General features: G+C 38.0%; 1 protein-coding gene across 1 annotated transcript in view; it reads right to left on the bottom strand.

Moving 5' to 3' along the window:
- LOC119731987 (guanine nucleotide-binding protein G(i) subunit alpha) overlaps positions 1-15,105 on the bottom strand; it is a 32,087-nt gene extending 16,982 nt beyond the window's left edge. The window contains exons 1-2 of the mRNA XM_038205329.1: positions 14,630-15,105; positions 6,235-6,277 (exon numbers count right to left, since the gene is read on the bottom strand). Of these exons, the coding sequence (XP_038061257.1) occupies positions 6,235-6,277; positions 14,630-14,747 (161 nt within the window). The 5' untranslated portion in view covers positions 14,748-15,105. The remainder of the gene's footprint in view (positions 1-6,234; positions 6,278-14,629) is intronic.
- Between the last annotated feature and the right edge of the window lie 1,171 nt (positions 15,106-16,276).

The raw sequence follows: 16,276 nt of genomic DNA, 5'->3' as shown, positions 1-16,276 counted from the left end.
CAATTTGTGCTTGTGACTCTAAAAATAAAAACATTGCGAAATCATAAGCGGTGTCGCTTTGTGCTCTGCGTTCACTGGAATTCGCAGTCTTCCCCTATGTAAATCCTCAAAAGAAACTGCCTTTTCTGGACAAACTGGACAAACAACTGAGATTTATTTGTAAAAATTGAGCACTATATGCTCCAGAGAAAGCCATGGAAAATTGGGACTTAGGATTTGTTTTATCGAAGTGTAATCTATACGGTCTTTAACTTTTACATGGGATAATCGATATCGAATATGCTCCATATTGGATTTCCGATTTACATCGATTATTGAATATTCTGAATCTGATATCAACATTGCCTAGTAGATCATGGAGCCAGATCACAGCTTTTACATGAACATTAACATTTTGAATATTCAATAGCTGCCTAAGCTGACTATGAATATTCAACAACTTTTGTTCTTGCTTAGCAAGCTCTGCATAGCACTGCTGTTTTCGCTATGTCTTGCATTACACCTGAACATGTACATGTACTTGTAAGTGTACATGTTCATGATAGGATTGATATTACATAAATCCATCATGTGTCATAATTTTTTTTAATTTTTTTTTGTAAATTTCAATGATTTTTTTTGAACTGGTAACTGTGCCATGTTGAAGTGAATGTATTGTTCATACTTGTCGCGAGAAATATTCATTTGACAGATATGAATTTAATAATTTGCTATTCTCATGGCACACTTTCCAAGAAGCAGTGTCTACACTGATGACCAACACTGACCACAAAATGAATGCAGACACTGGATAATCCACTTAGGCCACACACAAAAATAATTCTGTTTCCGGTCACCCGACCGACCCTATTTTTAGGCTGCGACCCTAAAAATTTTATCGGCAAGCCCCCCAAAAATATATAATAATAAATGAACAAACAAATAAAAAAATCAAAATGTCTTTTCTATCTTCACAAAACAACCCTTTTGCATAATAAAAATGCTTGTAATTATTGTTTGCCTACTTACACTTGCTATTTTTTTGGAAGAAACCTTTTACAAGTTCGCTTTGATCGTGATAACTAGTTTGCAATTCAATGTCGTGGTGACAATATGAAACACATGCGTTAATGCTGAATGCAGCGATGACTGGTTACCGCCACGCCTGGAAATGTGTAACCAGTCTATGCATGGGATCCGGAATGGCCGCCCTGCACTGCGGACAGTGCTGTTGCAAGTTTGATTAGACATCGTTAAAAGGCCAAGAAAACACCCATGGAAAAAGAACATTTTTGCAAATTAATTCACAGAACTTGATCTCTCTTGTCTGAGTATGTATTTTCCGTGTTCAAGAATTTATTTCGATGTCGTACTACTCGTATTTGGAGTGATACAATGCAGAATGTTTCCCCGAAATTTCCTAGCGTAAAAACAAGGTTTTCACCTGCCACTCACAATGCATCACGCAGGCTTCTACCGCGCGATGTATGGCAGTGTTGGCTAGTTTCCCATCATGACTAGCATTGTCGATGTATGGTGTGCACGGCCTGAATTTTCCATTATTTTTAAGAATTATCAACCGTAAATATTTTGACAATAATTAAGTTAAGTTTTAATTGTTTTTGTGGCCATTATTTTGCATAGCTTTCGTAGTGCAATGAAAATAGTTCAGGCTAAAATTCGCGTATAATTGAATACCCCAATTCAATCAGCACAAAAAAAAAATTGGCAAAAAAAATTCCGACCGACCGACCCTATTTTTGAGAGGCATGTAATCGGAAGCAGAACTATTTTTTTATTGGCCTTACTCTTGTTTTGACAGCGTCATGCAAGATGAACACTTGAACTGTGTCTCTTCATGAAGGATACAGATATTAACATTTGGCATGGCCATTAATATTCCAGCAATCGTCCATTAACGCACCATAGGCTCAGGTGTACTTCAGCATGACTTGTGATATTATTAGCTGCTACATGCCTATAATTTGTTGTATTCAGATGTTGTCAGATCTTGGGCTGTGAATGTGATACAGTTGACAGGGGTGAGATTGGATAAAAATGAGAAATCCAAGAACTTCGGTTGACATGTGTTTTTTCTTTTATCACTTTGCACACCCCTTTTTTTACGAATGGAAGAGGCACACCAACCCACTTGGCTCATTCCCCCCCCCCCTTTTTTTGCCACTGTACATGTTATGTACATGTACCAGGTACATGCTGTTCTATTTTTAGCACTGGTGTACCAGCACATGTACTAGGTGCCTCATTATTATTTTGCAATGACTTGCTGTGTTTCAAGTCCTGTTACTGACTCAACTAATTGGATGGACTACAAATCATTGGGGCACACCATGGATTTGTGCCAACTACCACATTAATGTTCAGGATATGTACAATGTATGGGCTCCATGAGCGATCAAGAGAGGGCCTTGCACATGTAATACCACTTTCGACAGCCCAGTGGGCAGGACACACCGCATGGGCCTACTTCATGCACACAAATTGATTTCTTCTGAATACATGTGTATGTGCACAAAGCCATAATGTCTTCACATGGGCGTCAGGTGTCCCCATCAATGTGTGTGACGGGGTCTCCCCCATTTCTTCCCCTTTTCTTCCCCATTTCTTCCCCTTTTCTTCCCATTATTGGGGTGATTGTGCCTGAAGCCCATAATACTGGGCACTTTGCCAGATATTACATTGTAATAACACATTTTGTAGGTACAGTGCTGAACTGTACATATGCATCCACATTTCTGCAAGTAAAGCTAATCTTGTGAAATCGTCTGCCATACAGACACAGGATAGGCCAGTAACAAAATAAACCAGTTTCTCGTTCCCGCCCCTTTCCTTTTTCCCCCCCCCCCCCCCAGCGGCCTCCTTTTAATTTTTTTTTTATATTTTTATAAATCAATGCTTTGCCATATTTGTGTACAATTGTATTTATTTTTTTATCCTTGCAGCATAATTGTATACATGTAAAATCTTTTTGAGGCGTTACACAAAAAAGTATCACCAAAAGAGTCAAGAAAGTGGAAAAATTCATCTTTGAACATCCGCCATCTTGAAAAAAAAATGGGTGTTTTTTCCTTCTTTTCTTGCCCTAAACGGTATTTTATTTATTACCAAACCCTCAGGCAACTACACGTATACAAAATAAGGGTTCACTGTTTTGGTGAAATTACCCAAATTTCATGTGCCATTGAAAATCCAAAGTGGTAGAGAGATGCACTCCTTGCTTCCTAAACTGACACCTCCAATCACATGTACATGTAAATTGTATTTACTACATGTACATGTACATGTAGGCATGAAAGAATGTGAATGGAAATTAGTGATGTCAAGGCCAAAATCTGCGCTACCTTTCACAACTTAACATTTTAACACAGGTCTGCAAGTTTTATTGTCAACGTTTTGTGACGTCAAGTTTGATTATGCACAAAAATTGCATAATGCTTGAAGAATGGATTTGCCTGAAGACGGCGATTTTTTTTTCAATTCAGTGCAAAAAAAAGAAGGTGCACAACAAAGGGCATATCACGATGATGGCTTTAACCTAAGGATCTATCAGACAATAAAACTAGTCCTACGGTATCCCCGTCCACGATCAGTAGCTTTACGTCATTCCATCCAGGGAAACAAACAACCAGTCTCATGACCAGACGGCCTACGCCAGCGTCCCTGCGTGATTGCAAGCAAAGCTAACGCATAAACAAGAAGATTATTACACACACACTGGGGAAGGAGAACAAAATATGGCGACATTAAATATTCGGCTATTGCTGCATGATGTGTGCAGGTGGCAGGCCCCACATGCACACGCACAGTATGTTAATGTGCAATGCGCTCAACTTGCATTTTGTACATTATGAATATGTACAATGTACAATGTACATGTACGTGTACATGTACAATGTAACATACATGTGGAGGATACGGCGACATGTTTTTGAAGCAATGGGCATGATGCACACATTTCTTGTCATGGTTATTAATATTATTGATGTATTCAGGCTATGCACTTCATTGAGAAACAGATTTCTGAGTTATCACACACATTGTGGAATTATTGTCTCACCGAATCATTTAACATCACTACCGGTACCTGTACATGTACCGTACATCACTTAATCTGATGGTCAAGTTACCTTACCGGTACATGTACATGTACATGTATGATTTACAGGGGCCAGGGGCCAGGGCCCTACACCACTCCAAATGATCTACATGTATGTACATTGCTTCAACTTCCACAAATACACAATATTAAAAAAAAAAAAAATATTTTTTTTTTTTTTTCTTGGTTTTTCTGAGTCTCCAGTTTAATTTTTCATTCAAGTCCAATACAAGAGCACTTTATTTTGTGGTAATTTTACAGACCACGTCAAAATTAATGTAATTTTCAAAACAGATTTCATTGTGAAACAACAATCAAATTACGCAGAAATGGGGCTCTAAAAAATATGTACATGTACAATGTACATGTACATATGTTATGTACATGTTATGTACATGTACATGATTGAACTACATGTACCAGAACTTTTTTTAATAGTGAGGGTATTACATGAACAATGTACCTCATTAATGCATAGGCCTAAATATTTTAATGGTCTCCATTTGCATGTACCGGTACAAACAGCTCATGTACATGTACTCACACTCACAGCATTACATGTATCGTTACTCAATAAGTACATGTACGGTACCAACAACTACTGGTACTCATGGCTTGTCTGCCATTTCAAATCCCCCCAAAAGGGAGGATGGATTTTAAAACCCTAACCCCCTAGGCCCTTGTTGCTTACAACCATCCTCAATCCTCCAAAATCCTCAAAAAATTTTCAACTCCGTCTAAATTTTTTAAAATCATCAGACAGTCCTGCCTCAAAATGCATTCATCCTCAATCCTCCAAAATCCTCTTGTGCTTCATTCACCATTCATCCTCAATCCTCCAAAATCCTCATGTGCTTCAATCACCATTCATCCTCAATCCTCCAGAATCCTCATTTGATTCAATCACCATTCATCCTCAATCCTCTAGAATCCTCCAAAACCGCCAGGAGGATTTTGGAGGAGTGAGGTGGGTTAGGGTTAATTGGAGTAAAGACTAATGTACACGTACATGTAGTACATGTACAATGCAAACATGAGCATGCATACCGGTACAGGTCCGGGTATGGTGACCATGCAGTACATGTACATGTACCTGGTACATGTAGAATGGACCGGTATACTGTATGTAGACAAGTTACATACATACCCTAGTTCTCAAAAAGTAAAATAAATTTCCATAATCGTCCATTTCTGTGAGCGTTAAGAGCATTTCACTGGACTTCAGTTCAGTCATCACTTGTATCAATCTACCAGTACCGGTACATGTACAGTGCCTTCATACTGTTCACATAGACAGTAACACTACAGCAGTAACATCCAAATAGCCCAGCCTGAGTGCTGTGGGCGGCAGCTATCACGCTTAATTTAATCCCCACCTTAGCTGCCCAGTCGCCATGGGAACACGCTGCTCAGAGTTAATTATATATCATCCTACAAAGGTTTTTCTTGTTTGTCTGTCCTGATGTTCACAAGGATTAATGTTCCAAGGAAGGGATAATCCTCCCATTTTTGGTGTCGTTTGTCTTTTTTTAAGTTCTTTTTCCCAGATGATTATTGATCAATTGATTACATGTACATGTACCGTAAGTCATTGATACACGTACATGTGTACATGAACATGTATACCATGTACATGTACATGTGCGTCAAATGTACATGTACCTGTATCAGTTAATTTGCAAAAACTGTACAGCCAACCCAATTTGGCAGGTACATGTAGCCGTTGTTTTAATAATACGCGTACATGTACATGTACATGTACATGTACATCATCATGTACCGGTACATGTACAAAGAAAATGCACACTGAAATTGAACAGTCAATTATTTTGCTGGCCAAAATGTAATGAAATGACGGTTTTAATACTAGCCCCATGTTTGCACCAAGTTGACATTACATGTTCTGAAGGAGGCATGTACATCTATACTATGCAAGTGAATATTACAAAAAATGTATGCAAGTGAATATTGCATTTTGTGCAACTGAATTGTGAATTACACGTGTACATGTACATGTACGTAAGCTGAATTCTTACAGCACAATGCCAATACCAACGCATGCTGTTTATTCAATTTAATAATCGGCAATGTCAGGAATATCTCGCTGCAAAAGAATGAAAGGAGAGATTTATACTTACTTCATCTGTTTGACAATTGTACTCTTGCCTGACTCTCCAGCTCCTGGGAACAAAGAAATAATCAATCAAATGGTGAGGTTTATGTACAACACTCAATTAAGAGGAGAAAAATATTGGAATCAAATTTGAAGAATCAATCAAATCAACAATCAAATTCTATACAAAAGCACACACAAAGGTTTAAGGTCTGATCAAATCCTGTGCTTTTGCTCAAAGGCAAAAGCTCTACATGTAGGATAAATTATTAGTGCAACACAAATGAGAGCCACTCAGCTGCTCAGAGATTTTTTTATTGTCAATTTTGAATATATTCCATTAAATATTTACGTCATTTCAAAGTTATGAAAATAATGAATGCATGCACTTCTGATGAGTGTTAGTAATTACATGTACATACAGTAGTACTGCCATTAATGCTTTGTTGGTCGGAAAAATATGTAAATCTGAAAAAGGGAATGATAGACTTCAAGGTGAGCAACACATTGTAATGCAGACACTTCTGAAAAAAATTAGGAACAATATCAAAATCTTTTTCTCTAGGCCTACTGACTTTTTCATAAAATGTTATGCCCATTAAATTTACTTTGAACCAACAATATTTCAGAATTTAAGAACACAGACGAAAAGTCTCATAGGTTTTTATTTCAATCCTTGAAATGATTTGTTGTGTCAAATTGAATTGATTATCAATGTCTGCATTGCCAGGTAACATGCCTACAGTGTGCATGTACCGGTAGGCTTCTTTTTGCTATCCTGTTTTCCATTTACAAGGCTTTAGAGTTCCTACATGTACAGGTAGGTGTGCTCACTTCACTGCAGGTGTATGTGCAAACACACATCCTAAAGAAGTAATCAACGTTGACAGCTTAGCCCACTCAGGACATACATGTACGTACAATTAACGTGTACATGTACAATATACTTGAGAACACCATACATGTACACAGGGGTATCCATGAACATGTCTGCGTTTGTATCATTTGTTTATTCTTTATTTGCTTCAATTAGTTCTTTATTTCAGTTAAATTTATGTTGTTTCAATACTGTACATATTTCTGGATACCTGCAGGTAGCAGGTTTATAAAGATGTACTGTACTGTACATGTACACAAGTACATGTACATGTATACATATAGTATTTGTCTCAATTAAAGGGAATATACAACATTTGCAAACATCGAGAAAAAAAACTACCAAGTTTTTGCGAAATACCTTAATAGGATGTTGGTAAATGACAGCCTGAAGCATCCTGTAAAATTATGACACCTGGTATACTGTCATTTTCAAGAAAAGTGGTATTTTTGTATCAATTTCCAACGCTGATCGGCCGATCAGCGTTGGAAACAACTGGCTTTTTTTCAAATACTGGCCCCAATTGACCATTGCACTTGTTTGCAATCGATTACAAACCTATGAACGGGTACGAGCCAGCTAGACTGGTTCCCTGACCTTACAATTCCCCAATGTATGTAAACTGCTCTGTTTCTTCTTATATGGAGTCAGGGAACCAGACTACAGGAAAATGATCGTTTTTCTTGGTTTTTATAGCATTTTCGAACCCAAAACCTCCAAAAAGTCAGTGCAACTATATTTGCTTTATATTTCCAACCCCCCAATTCCATCCATTTCTGAAAATTACAGCAAAAGCAAATGATGTATATTCCCTTTAATATGAATACAGTCCGGTACAGTATTGTACGTGTACGTGTGCATGAACACACTCAATGCATCACGACGGGCATCAACGTCGTGCCAATGAATGCATCTCGTAATTTTGGTTGTTGTCGACAACATCCATCGCTCCAACCGACTGCGCTGCGTGGATGCGTGGATGCGTGGCTGCGTGGCTGCGTGGCTGCGTGCATACGCAAGGAGTATGGCATGACAGTAATTAGACGCCAGGTTACACAGACATGTACATGTAGGATGTACGGCAAGGTCTGACCGTTGCTAGGTAACAAGTCTTGTTTGTCAGGCTGCGTTTAATGTATTGCAGGAGGCACATTGACAACCAACTGATGTTTGTTTGACAATTTTGCATCATTTATTATGGATTGTTACAACATGTAATCAATGTCTGATGATACAATGTACATGTACAGATTCCAACATTTCCATGTACGCTAAACACATGTATGTACATGTACCGATACATGTACCATGTACAAATACATGTACATGAATGTACATGTATGCAGATACAATATACAAGCATGGGCATTTAGAAAAAACAAGGAAACTTCACACCATTGCAAGACTTTGTACCTATTTGTACAGTAGTTTCAATTTGTAATGTGTGCTCTTGTGTATTAAATTGTACATGTACCTTACATCCCAAGGACAACACAAAGAAAGAACATACATGTAAGGTTTGTTTTTGTTGTCCTTGAACATACATACAGTATATTACTTGTACCTGTACATGTACATGTACATGTAATAATAGGGAGGTAAGATTTTTCTAGAAATTGGGTTAGAACTCTGAACTTTGTTAAATTAAAAAACTGATTTAAACATGTCAATGGTGTCTTTGCAAAATGACATGTGAGAAAATATTCTTTTGGTTTTCTGCCCCGGGTGCAAACTTACTGTTTGCCTTCCAGACTTGACAGGCAGTACATTTTGTTAATCCCATGAATCCCTTTGATTCTAAATATCCCTTAAATATGGCAGGTCAAAGGTTACCGGCTGACTTCCTCATTTGATAGCACCATGTGATGGCGGTGACGCCCTTCACAAAAAGGGCAGATCAAATAAGACTAGTTCTTCCTGTTTTAAATACACAAAATGTACAAACTACAAAGTATACAGTTCCGGTACATGTACATTTGTAGTACGGTGTACAGTACACATGTACCAGTACAGTGTACAATGCAAACGAATTTTTATAAACATGTCAGTACAGTAATTATTCATACCGCATACAAATGTACGTACGGTATACACTTTCCTTTTCTATATTGTTTTGTGCCCCAAAGAGCACACTATGGTCTTCTTTTATTGTCTTCTTCACAATGACAGTAAGCACAGGCAGTTGTGCCAAATGTTACCATCTTTATGTAACCGGAAGGCCTACCAGTATGCTTTTCAATAACAATTGTTTCAGTTAATTATTGGATACCTGCAAATGAGCTACCAGTACTCTACCTTTACTAGTGACAACAAAAGATCCCATATCTTGTATCTCCAAGTAAACTGAATTCTTAATCTTTTTTTGTAAAACCATGGCAACATCAATGTGGTTAGATGGTACCGGTACATCATGCATTTTTCTAGACAGGTTTCTTGCTGAATGTGACTGCTGAAATGTGACCATAGTGTACACATTGCAGTGTGTCGAGATTGCTCTAACTCTAAGATAAATTTGTTATCCCACTCACACTTGTGGAACGCAAGAAAATGAAAAAGGCCAACGGCCCTGTGACATGTACATGTACATACATGTACATGGGACACACACCATTGCCTTCTGTGTTCTTCTCATGTTTGTGAGATAGTACAATAATCAGATACATGTACATGTACATGGTTACAATCTGTCCATAGAGCTGTTGCACCTGTTTGATGCCACTTTGTGTGACCATTGACCTTTCATCTGTATTAAATGCATCATCATCAACACTTGGCATACTGCCAACAACTGTACAGTTTTTGTAATAAGGTCACACTGATATTGAAGCGGACACATCTCTGAAACTAGTGGTAGCCTGCTTTCTGCACTGGTTATAATGTCTTGGAAAATGCACACTGTAACGGTCTATTTAAATGCCAGATACATCAACACTGTACTGTACATGAAGGTGTACAGGTGCACACATGTATGCATATCATTATCCCTCAATAAACACGTACCAGTACGTCCAGTGTGATGAGGTAAAAACCAATGAAAACAATGAAACAAAGGCAATAATAAATTAATTTTTTTCTTTTGTTTTCCTTTGCCAATTATCGCCCCCTAAAAAGCTGGACGTAGAGTAAATTTAATACTGTGTACCCAAAACAAAAGTACATGTTCATCTTAGACATGTAGTTTGATTGATTCATGTACATATGTGGCACGCATCACTGAACTTTATAAAATAGTACCATATGTACCTTGGAGATTTAACTGATAATATGTCACTAACCAAATATTTAACACAATTCCTTGCCCAAATAGGGCATAAATTACACTTGTTTCTGACTTGATCTTTGATCAATAAACAGTCCTATGATAACAGATTGGATAACCAGGCAATGTACACATGTCATTTACTGTGGCTACTGGTAGGTATTCCATTTCTGTCAGTTGTTCACCTGTTTGTTAATCATTGACTGTCTTCATCTCTGCTCCATTCCAGGGACTTTGCTCAAAAAAATGTGCATCATTGATTTACATGTACTGTGCGGACCAGGGCAGGGTTCGATTTCATGCTGTCTGCGTGGATCCTGAATCTTTTACAATGTAAAATGTAATTATTACTCCGTTGATAGTGAAATACATGTACATGTTATGAACATAAAGAAGAAAATGCAACATTTGTCCTTAAATGTACTGTCTGATGACAAATTGACGAAGCATTTTTTACTGGATTCGGGAAGCTTCGAGATAAAATACCCCTGTTCTCCACTCTAAAATAACATCTGAATGCTAAGGAAACCTACAAGTACAATTACATGTATGTACACATACATGTACAGTGCATCACATGAACAGGTACAGTACCGGTATGTCTGCACTGTACCACTGTCTTTACTTTAGTCACATTCTGCATGTTCTGCATCAATATTTGCATTTAAATACCAGTCTTCTCTCTCACACAAGTTGGAAATGATAACCAGTGCTATCTTTAGAAAAATAATCAGTCCAGTCTCCTGCAGTCTTCTGGATCTACAGTCATAAAGTTCAACATTCATCATTATCAGTTGTTGAATGATGACGATCATGAGGATGGGTACTTTCTGTCAGTTAGGCATCTCATGGTCTGGGATTTCTCAAGTCAATACATGTACATGTATGGCCCATCAGGCTGGCCTTCATCTCTGCTTTCACTTCAGTAGCAGTAGCCTGAAACAACTGAGGATATATTCCCGCAGGACAGAATGGTGACACAAAATGCTCCTGGGTTGAAAGAGGCAAGTACTGGTACATGTAGGGTTGAAAGCGGCAAGTAGGAGTGAAGTGGCTTGCCCAAGGACACAACCTATGGTCAGCATCTGGATTTGAACCACTGGCCCTCTGATCAAGGGACACCCACCCTAACCACTAGGCCACACCCCCCCCCCCCAATCCAGTCAAATGCATTGATGGATGTATACAGTATACACATGTACATGTACTGTACACATGTACAACATGCAGGCCAGCCTACATGTACATGTACAGATTGATACAAGACACAACAAATACTGATCAAAAATATCCAGTAAAAATACATATACCCGCTTCCACAGTGTAGTTTTGATTTACATTATTTACAAACACAGTACATTTAAAATTTTCTCTGGCTAGTAATAGGGAGTTGCACAAATGAAAAATTACAATATGTATTTTACCATACACATGCACGAGTCTCTATTCTGAAAAAAAGGTACGTATGCATAATGTACAAAAAAAATTATAATATTTGTATCCTTAAAACTTACTGTAAGTAGAAACTGTAACTGTTTCCAAAAAGAATTTTTTTTCAAATAACTTAGAAAATGTATTTACTAAATATACTTTCATCAAAGTTCTGGGTTTTTTTTATCAAAAATAAATTGAAACCAAGAAGGTATACAAGTGCCTTACACAATGCCAATGATATTGTGCAATGTTGACACAAACATTCCCGTATTCAGACCAACAACCAAGAGAAAAGATATTTCCTTTCGCTGATGTAAACACCCTGATTTATCTGAAGCACGTTTGTTGAGGCGACACCAGAGGTGAAAAATGACGATGGTTCATCTGTCTTCGGGCGTTTACACCGCGCAGTAATTGGGAGCGACAACATCACACAGGTTTATAAATAGATACCCGGGGAGTCAAGTGTTGGTCACAATGAAGCAAGAAGCGGGACATCTTTGGCAAGACCACAGTTGGGCCACGGCAGCGATGTCGGTTTCCATATAGGAATATCGGTCAGTTCAGAGACCATGCAGTGACGTATCCTATATTTACATGGGGTAGTGTCATGTACACAATTTATTTCCTGCTTTGTTACGCATTCTTGCTACTGGTAGAGCAGATGGCTTGAAGAATTTTGCATCACTCCCATTTATTTTAATGTTTGTGCCTTTGGGAATTGTAACTATTTATCAATGCTTTACATTTTACCAAAAAAAAAAAGGTTACTGTGCACGGTGTCTCAAATAAAAGTGTACTGTACTTTATTCCAAAACCTAATATCTGCTGGGCAAATTAAAAAAAACGAATTTAAAGTTATTTCTTAAAGTTTAGTCTAATTCTCAATGCTGTTATCAATGTAACCACCGGTACATGTACATTTTACATGTATAGTACACACACGACAGAAAAAGAAGAATAAGTACATGTACATGTACAACGAGTATATTTACATAAAGGTACCGTACATACAGTATTGTACCGGTAGCTACATGTAAGACCTCTTTATTGGTTATGTTTCCAGATATTACTTTCCTTTACGAGACCTTACATGTAGATCAAGAACACTAACTGAAAATGAAATGTAGGAAAAACAAAAGTAACAAAATGACTAAACTGCTAAACTACATGTACATTGTACAAAACCTAATCAGCAAGAAGACTACAAAATTGGAATTACATTGTAGTTGGGAAGTGCATCAGATTATAGCAGGAAAACTTGCATCTTCTGGAGAGTGTTGCTATTTTTATAATAAAAATAATATTAATAATAAATAATAAAAAAAATTAAAGTAATGGGATCTAGAAAAACCTATTCACTGCGCTGGGGTCTGAGACAATTAAGGATAAGCTTGAATGTTGAACGTTTTATTATTTTTAACTGAGCAGTTTCGGGGGCACATGGCAACTCACACTGCAGCCCTGTTCATATATAATGTCTTTCAGTGCATTTTGTAATTGCACACGTGCATGACATCAGACAAGCCTACAAATTAAACACACTCAAACCACTTCCAGAGCCCTTCACATGTCCATAGATATTCGGCCTTGTCAATTTTGCATAAATTTAGCTGATAGTGGTTCAATAAAAATAACTTCATTCTTATCAAACAGACATTACATAGACTTCTACTGGTACTTGCTGCATGATACATCGCTATACAAAATCAATTTTCGAATAACAGTTTTAATAGCTCTGGTAAAGTCTCTGACAAGAAACACAAACACACACATCTCAAGATTTGAAGGTTTGTATGATGGAGTCAGCAAAGTAGTCCAAGATAAAAAAAAAATGGGTAGGTAGGAAGGATCTCCTTTCATTTTTTGAAACTAACTTATTTTTATTTTTACATGTATTTGATTGGCAGGGACTTTGCTTTAGCCCTAACTCCCTAGGCCTTTTTGCTAGGATGTACTGTAGCCCCAATCCTGCAAAATCCTCCAATTGGCCTAATGGAAAAATAGCATTATAGCCTCCATCCTGCAAATTCCTCCATTCTTTCTTGAATATGGTCCGTGAAGAGGTGACCACTACATGTACCTGAATCCTGCAAAATCCTCAATAGGTTGAGGCAGAGGCAGTGACATCCTGGAGCAGTGCGGAGGATTTCAAGTACATGTGTATAATCAAGGACTAAATTTATGCTAGACTGAACATAAACAACACCAGGTCGTCCTCCAAAATCAGCAACGCACTTTTGCCATGTAACCTCAATCCAGCAAATTCGTCCAATTTGCAAACAGGATTTTGGAGGATTTGGGATGGTTAGGGTTAAAGTATACATTTTGTACATCTCACACTCACAGAGTCACACTACGCACACGAAGCAATATCATGTAAAACAAAGTACATGTGTATTTATTTCAACTAGGACAGAGTCAATACCAAGAAAAACTGCGCTAGGGCCTAGTTAGTATTGCTGTAAATATGCTAAATCATGACATGTACAAATGTGACAATCTGAATCATGATGGAACATTTTTTTTATTTTACAATTACACACGTTTTGGGATGGCACTGAAACTGTCAGCAATAATTACATTGTCTTTATGACGGATCTAATTAACACATCATGGACGATAGGTTCCTTGGAAAACAGACCCATCATTTTATTTCAGAGAATATCATATTTTAAGCTATTTACAACTGTCGAATAAAATTAAAAAGACAGTCTGTGCGGCACGATCGTCAAAAAAAAGGAACCGACTCCATTAAAAAAAATCGGGACATACCACTTCCGCATAGGGGTGTCCACAACTGTGGCGTATTGACTTGATTGCGAAAACTCAAAATTAACAACAACTCACCTAAAAGAAGCAATTTGACTTCCCGTGCAGCCTTTTCTCCATCAATTCGTAGATTTCTGTCGATTGCCTTTGACCGCTCAGCGGCAGCTTTATCTTCTGCGCTCGTTGCGCAACCCATTTTGAAATGGTACAAGCGTTCGGTGCGGCCTCAATCACCTCTGCCGCTATATTTCACGGCCAGTCCCCCGAAAAAATATCAACGTGAAAATATGTTCTCTCCTTCCAGCCTGGCGTAAATCCTGCAGATATAGTTAAGTCCAACAGCCTGACAAAAAGGATTCCCGTGGTTTAGGTTAAAATTTCCGATGGGAAGCTGCAGAAATATCAGGTAGAATCTAGGCACCACACCCCAACAGACAACGGTAGTTCAGCCGCATATCATAGGATGTAATAACGCGCACGATCCGCCGATATATTGACGAACGAACGATGAACATAGCGCTGTTGTCCCATACACCTTCACTGGTGTCCTTCTAAAGCCATACTAATGTACGGAATTCGCGTACACCAGCCGCTAAAAAAACGGTCGCAATGCATTGTGGTCAGAAACCCGGATGCTAAAAATTTGATTAAGAAATGACAAAAAAATGATTTTTTATTCAAAGCGCAAAACAGATGGAAACAAGACAACAAAAATACTACTTTCGAAAATATTTCACTGATCGTCTGCTTTTGTTGAGCGTAGCCACGTGATCCGATGGCGAACAAATATAGGATGAATTTGAACCTTACTAAATCTTGGTAATTTTGGAAGCAGAAAATTTTAAAAGAGTTTCCATTGTTCAATAACTTTACTTCGCTTATAATTTCATCTGTGATTATTTATTTATTTTTAGCCACTTTATATCTTCCAATAATTTAGTTTACTTCCTCAAAACAAAAAGAGAAGTACATGCATGTCTTTGTTGTAAATTGGCTGACAACCAGAATACAATTTCTTAATAAACAACTTTAAGAATTGTTGCAAACCAGTAAGTATTTCATTTTTTTTCTCTAAATTAAAACTTGAAAAGTTGAACAAAGAAATTGACTGGAGCGGGCTTGAACCTGCGACCTATGTTGGCGGTTCCCATATCTTTGTGCCAGCGGCGGAAATGGGGAATACTGAAAACAAATGATCCGAAATTTTTGGGCCAGTTTTCAAGTGTTTTCATCTCGAGAGGGCACAATTAGGCTCTTGGGTAAATCGGGGGGCAAGTGCCCCCTCCCCCCCCCCCCCCCCCGGTTTTGCTGCCCTTGCTTTGTACCAATTAAAAACTTGGTCGGTATGTTTTATGGGAAACTTATAGGAGGCTCGTTTTGGGTCAATTTTCCGGGGACAGACAATATGCAAAATAGACGCGCATGCGCATCGATCGAGACAAAGCCCGTTTTCCTATAAATTTCGTCAAGAGTGCATTCCGGCCAATGCCTCCGAGTGCAATGCATGATGTTAATCATTTGCATAATTTTGAAATCCCAAATGTCCTTGCGTTAATTCCACGGTCCCACTCAACATTGCAACTGAATTCCGACACATTGCTTCTTTTGCGTTGATTGTAACGATGATCGGAACTCCTCGTCAAAGCTTGGCCCTCACCGTTTCACCCGCCTGTACCTTCACAAATTAAAGGCATTTCCAGTTCTAAAGATATCAGGAATCTGAGA

Source organism: Patiria miniata, unplaced genomic scaffold (genome assembly GCF_015706575.1).
Source record: "Patiria miniata isolate m_02_andy unplaced genomic scaffold, ASM1570657v1 HiC_scaffold_24, whole genome shotgun sequence".
NCBI lineage: Eukaryota > Metazoa > Echinodermata > Asteroidea > Valvatida > Asterinidae > Patiria > Patiria miniata.
Note: the sequence above shows the minus strand (reverse complement) of the source record. Positions and strands in the feature narration are given on the sequence as shown.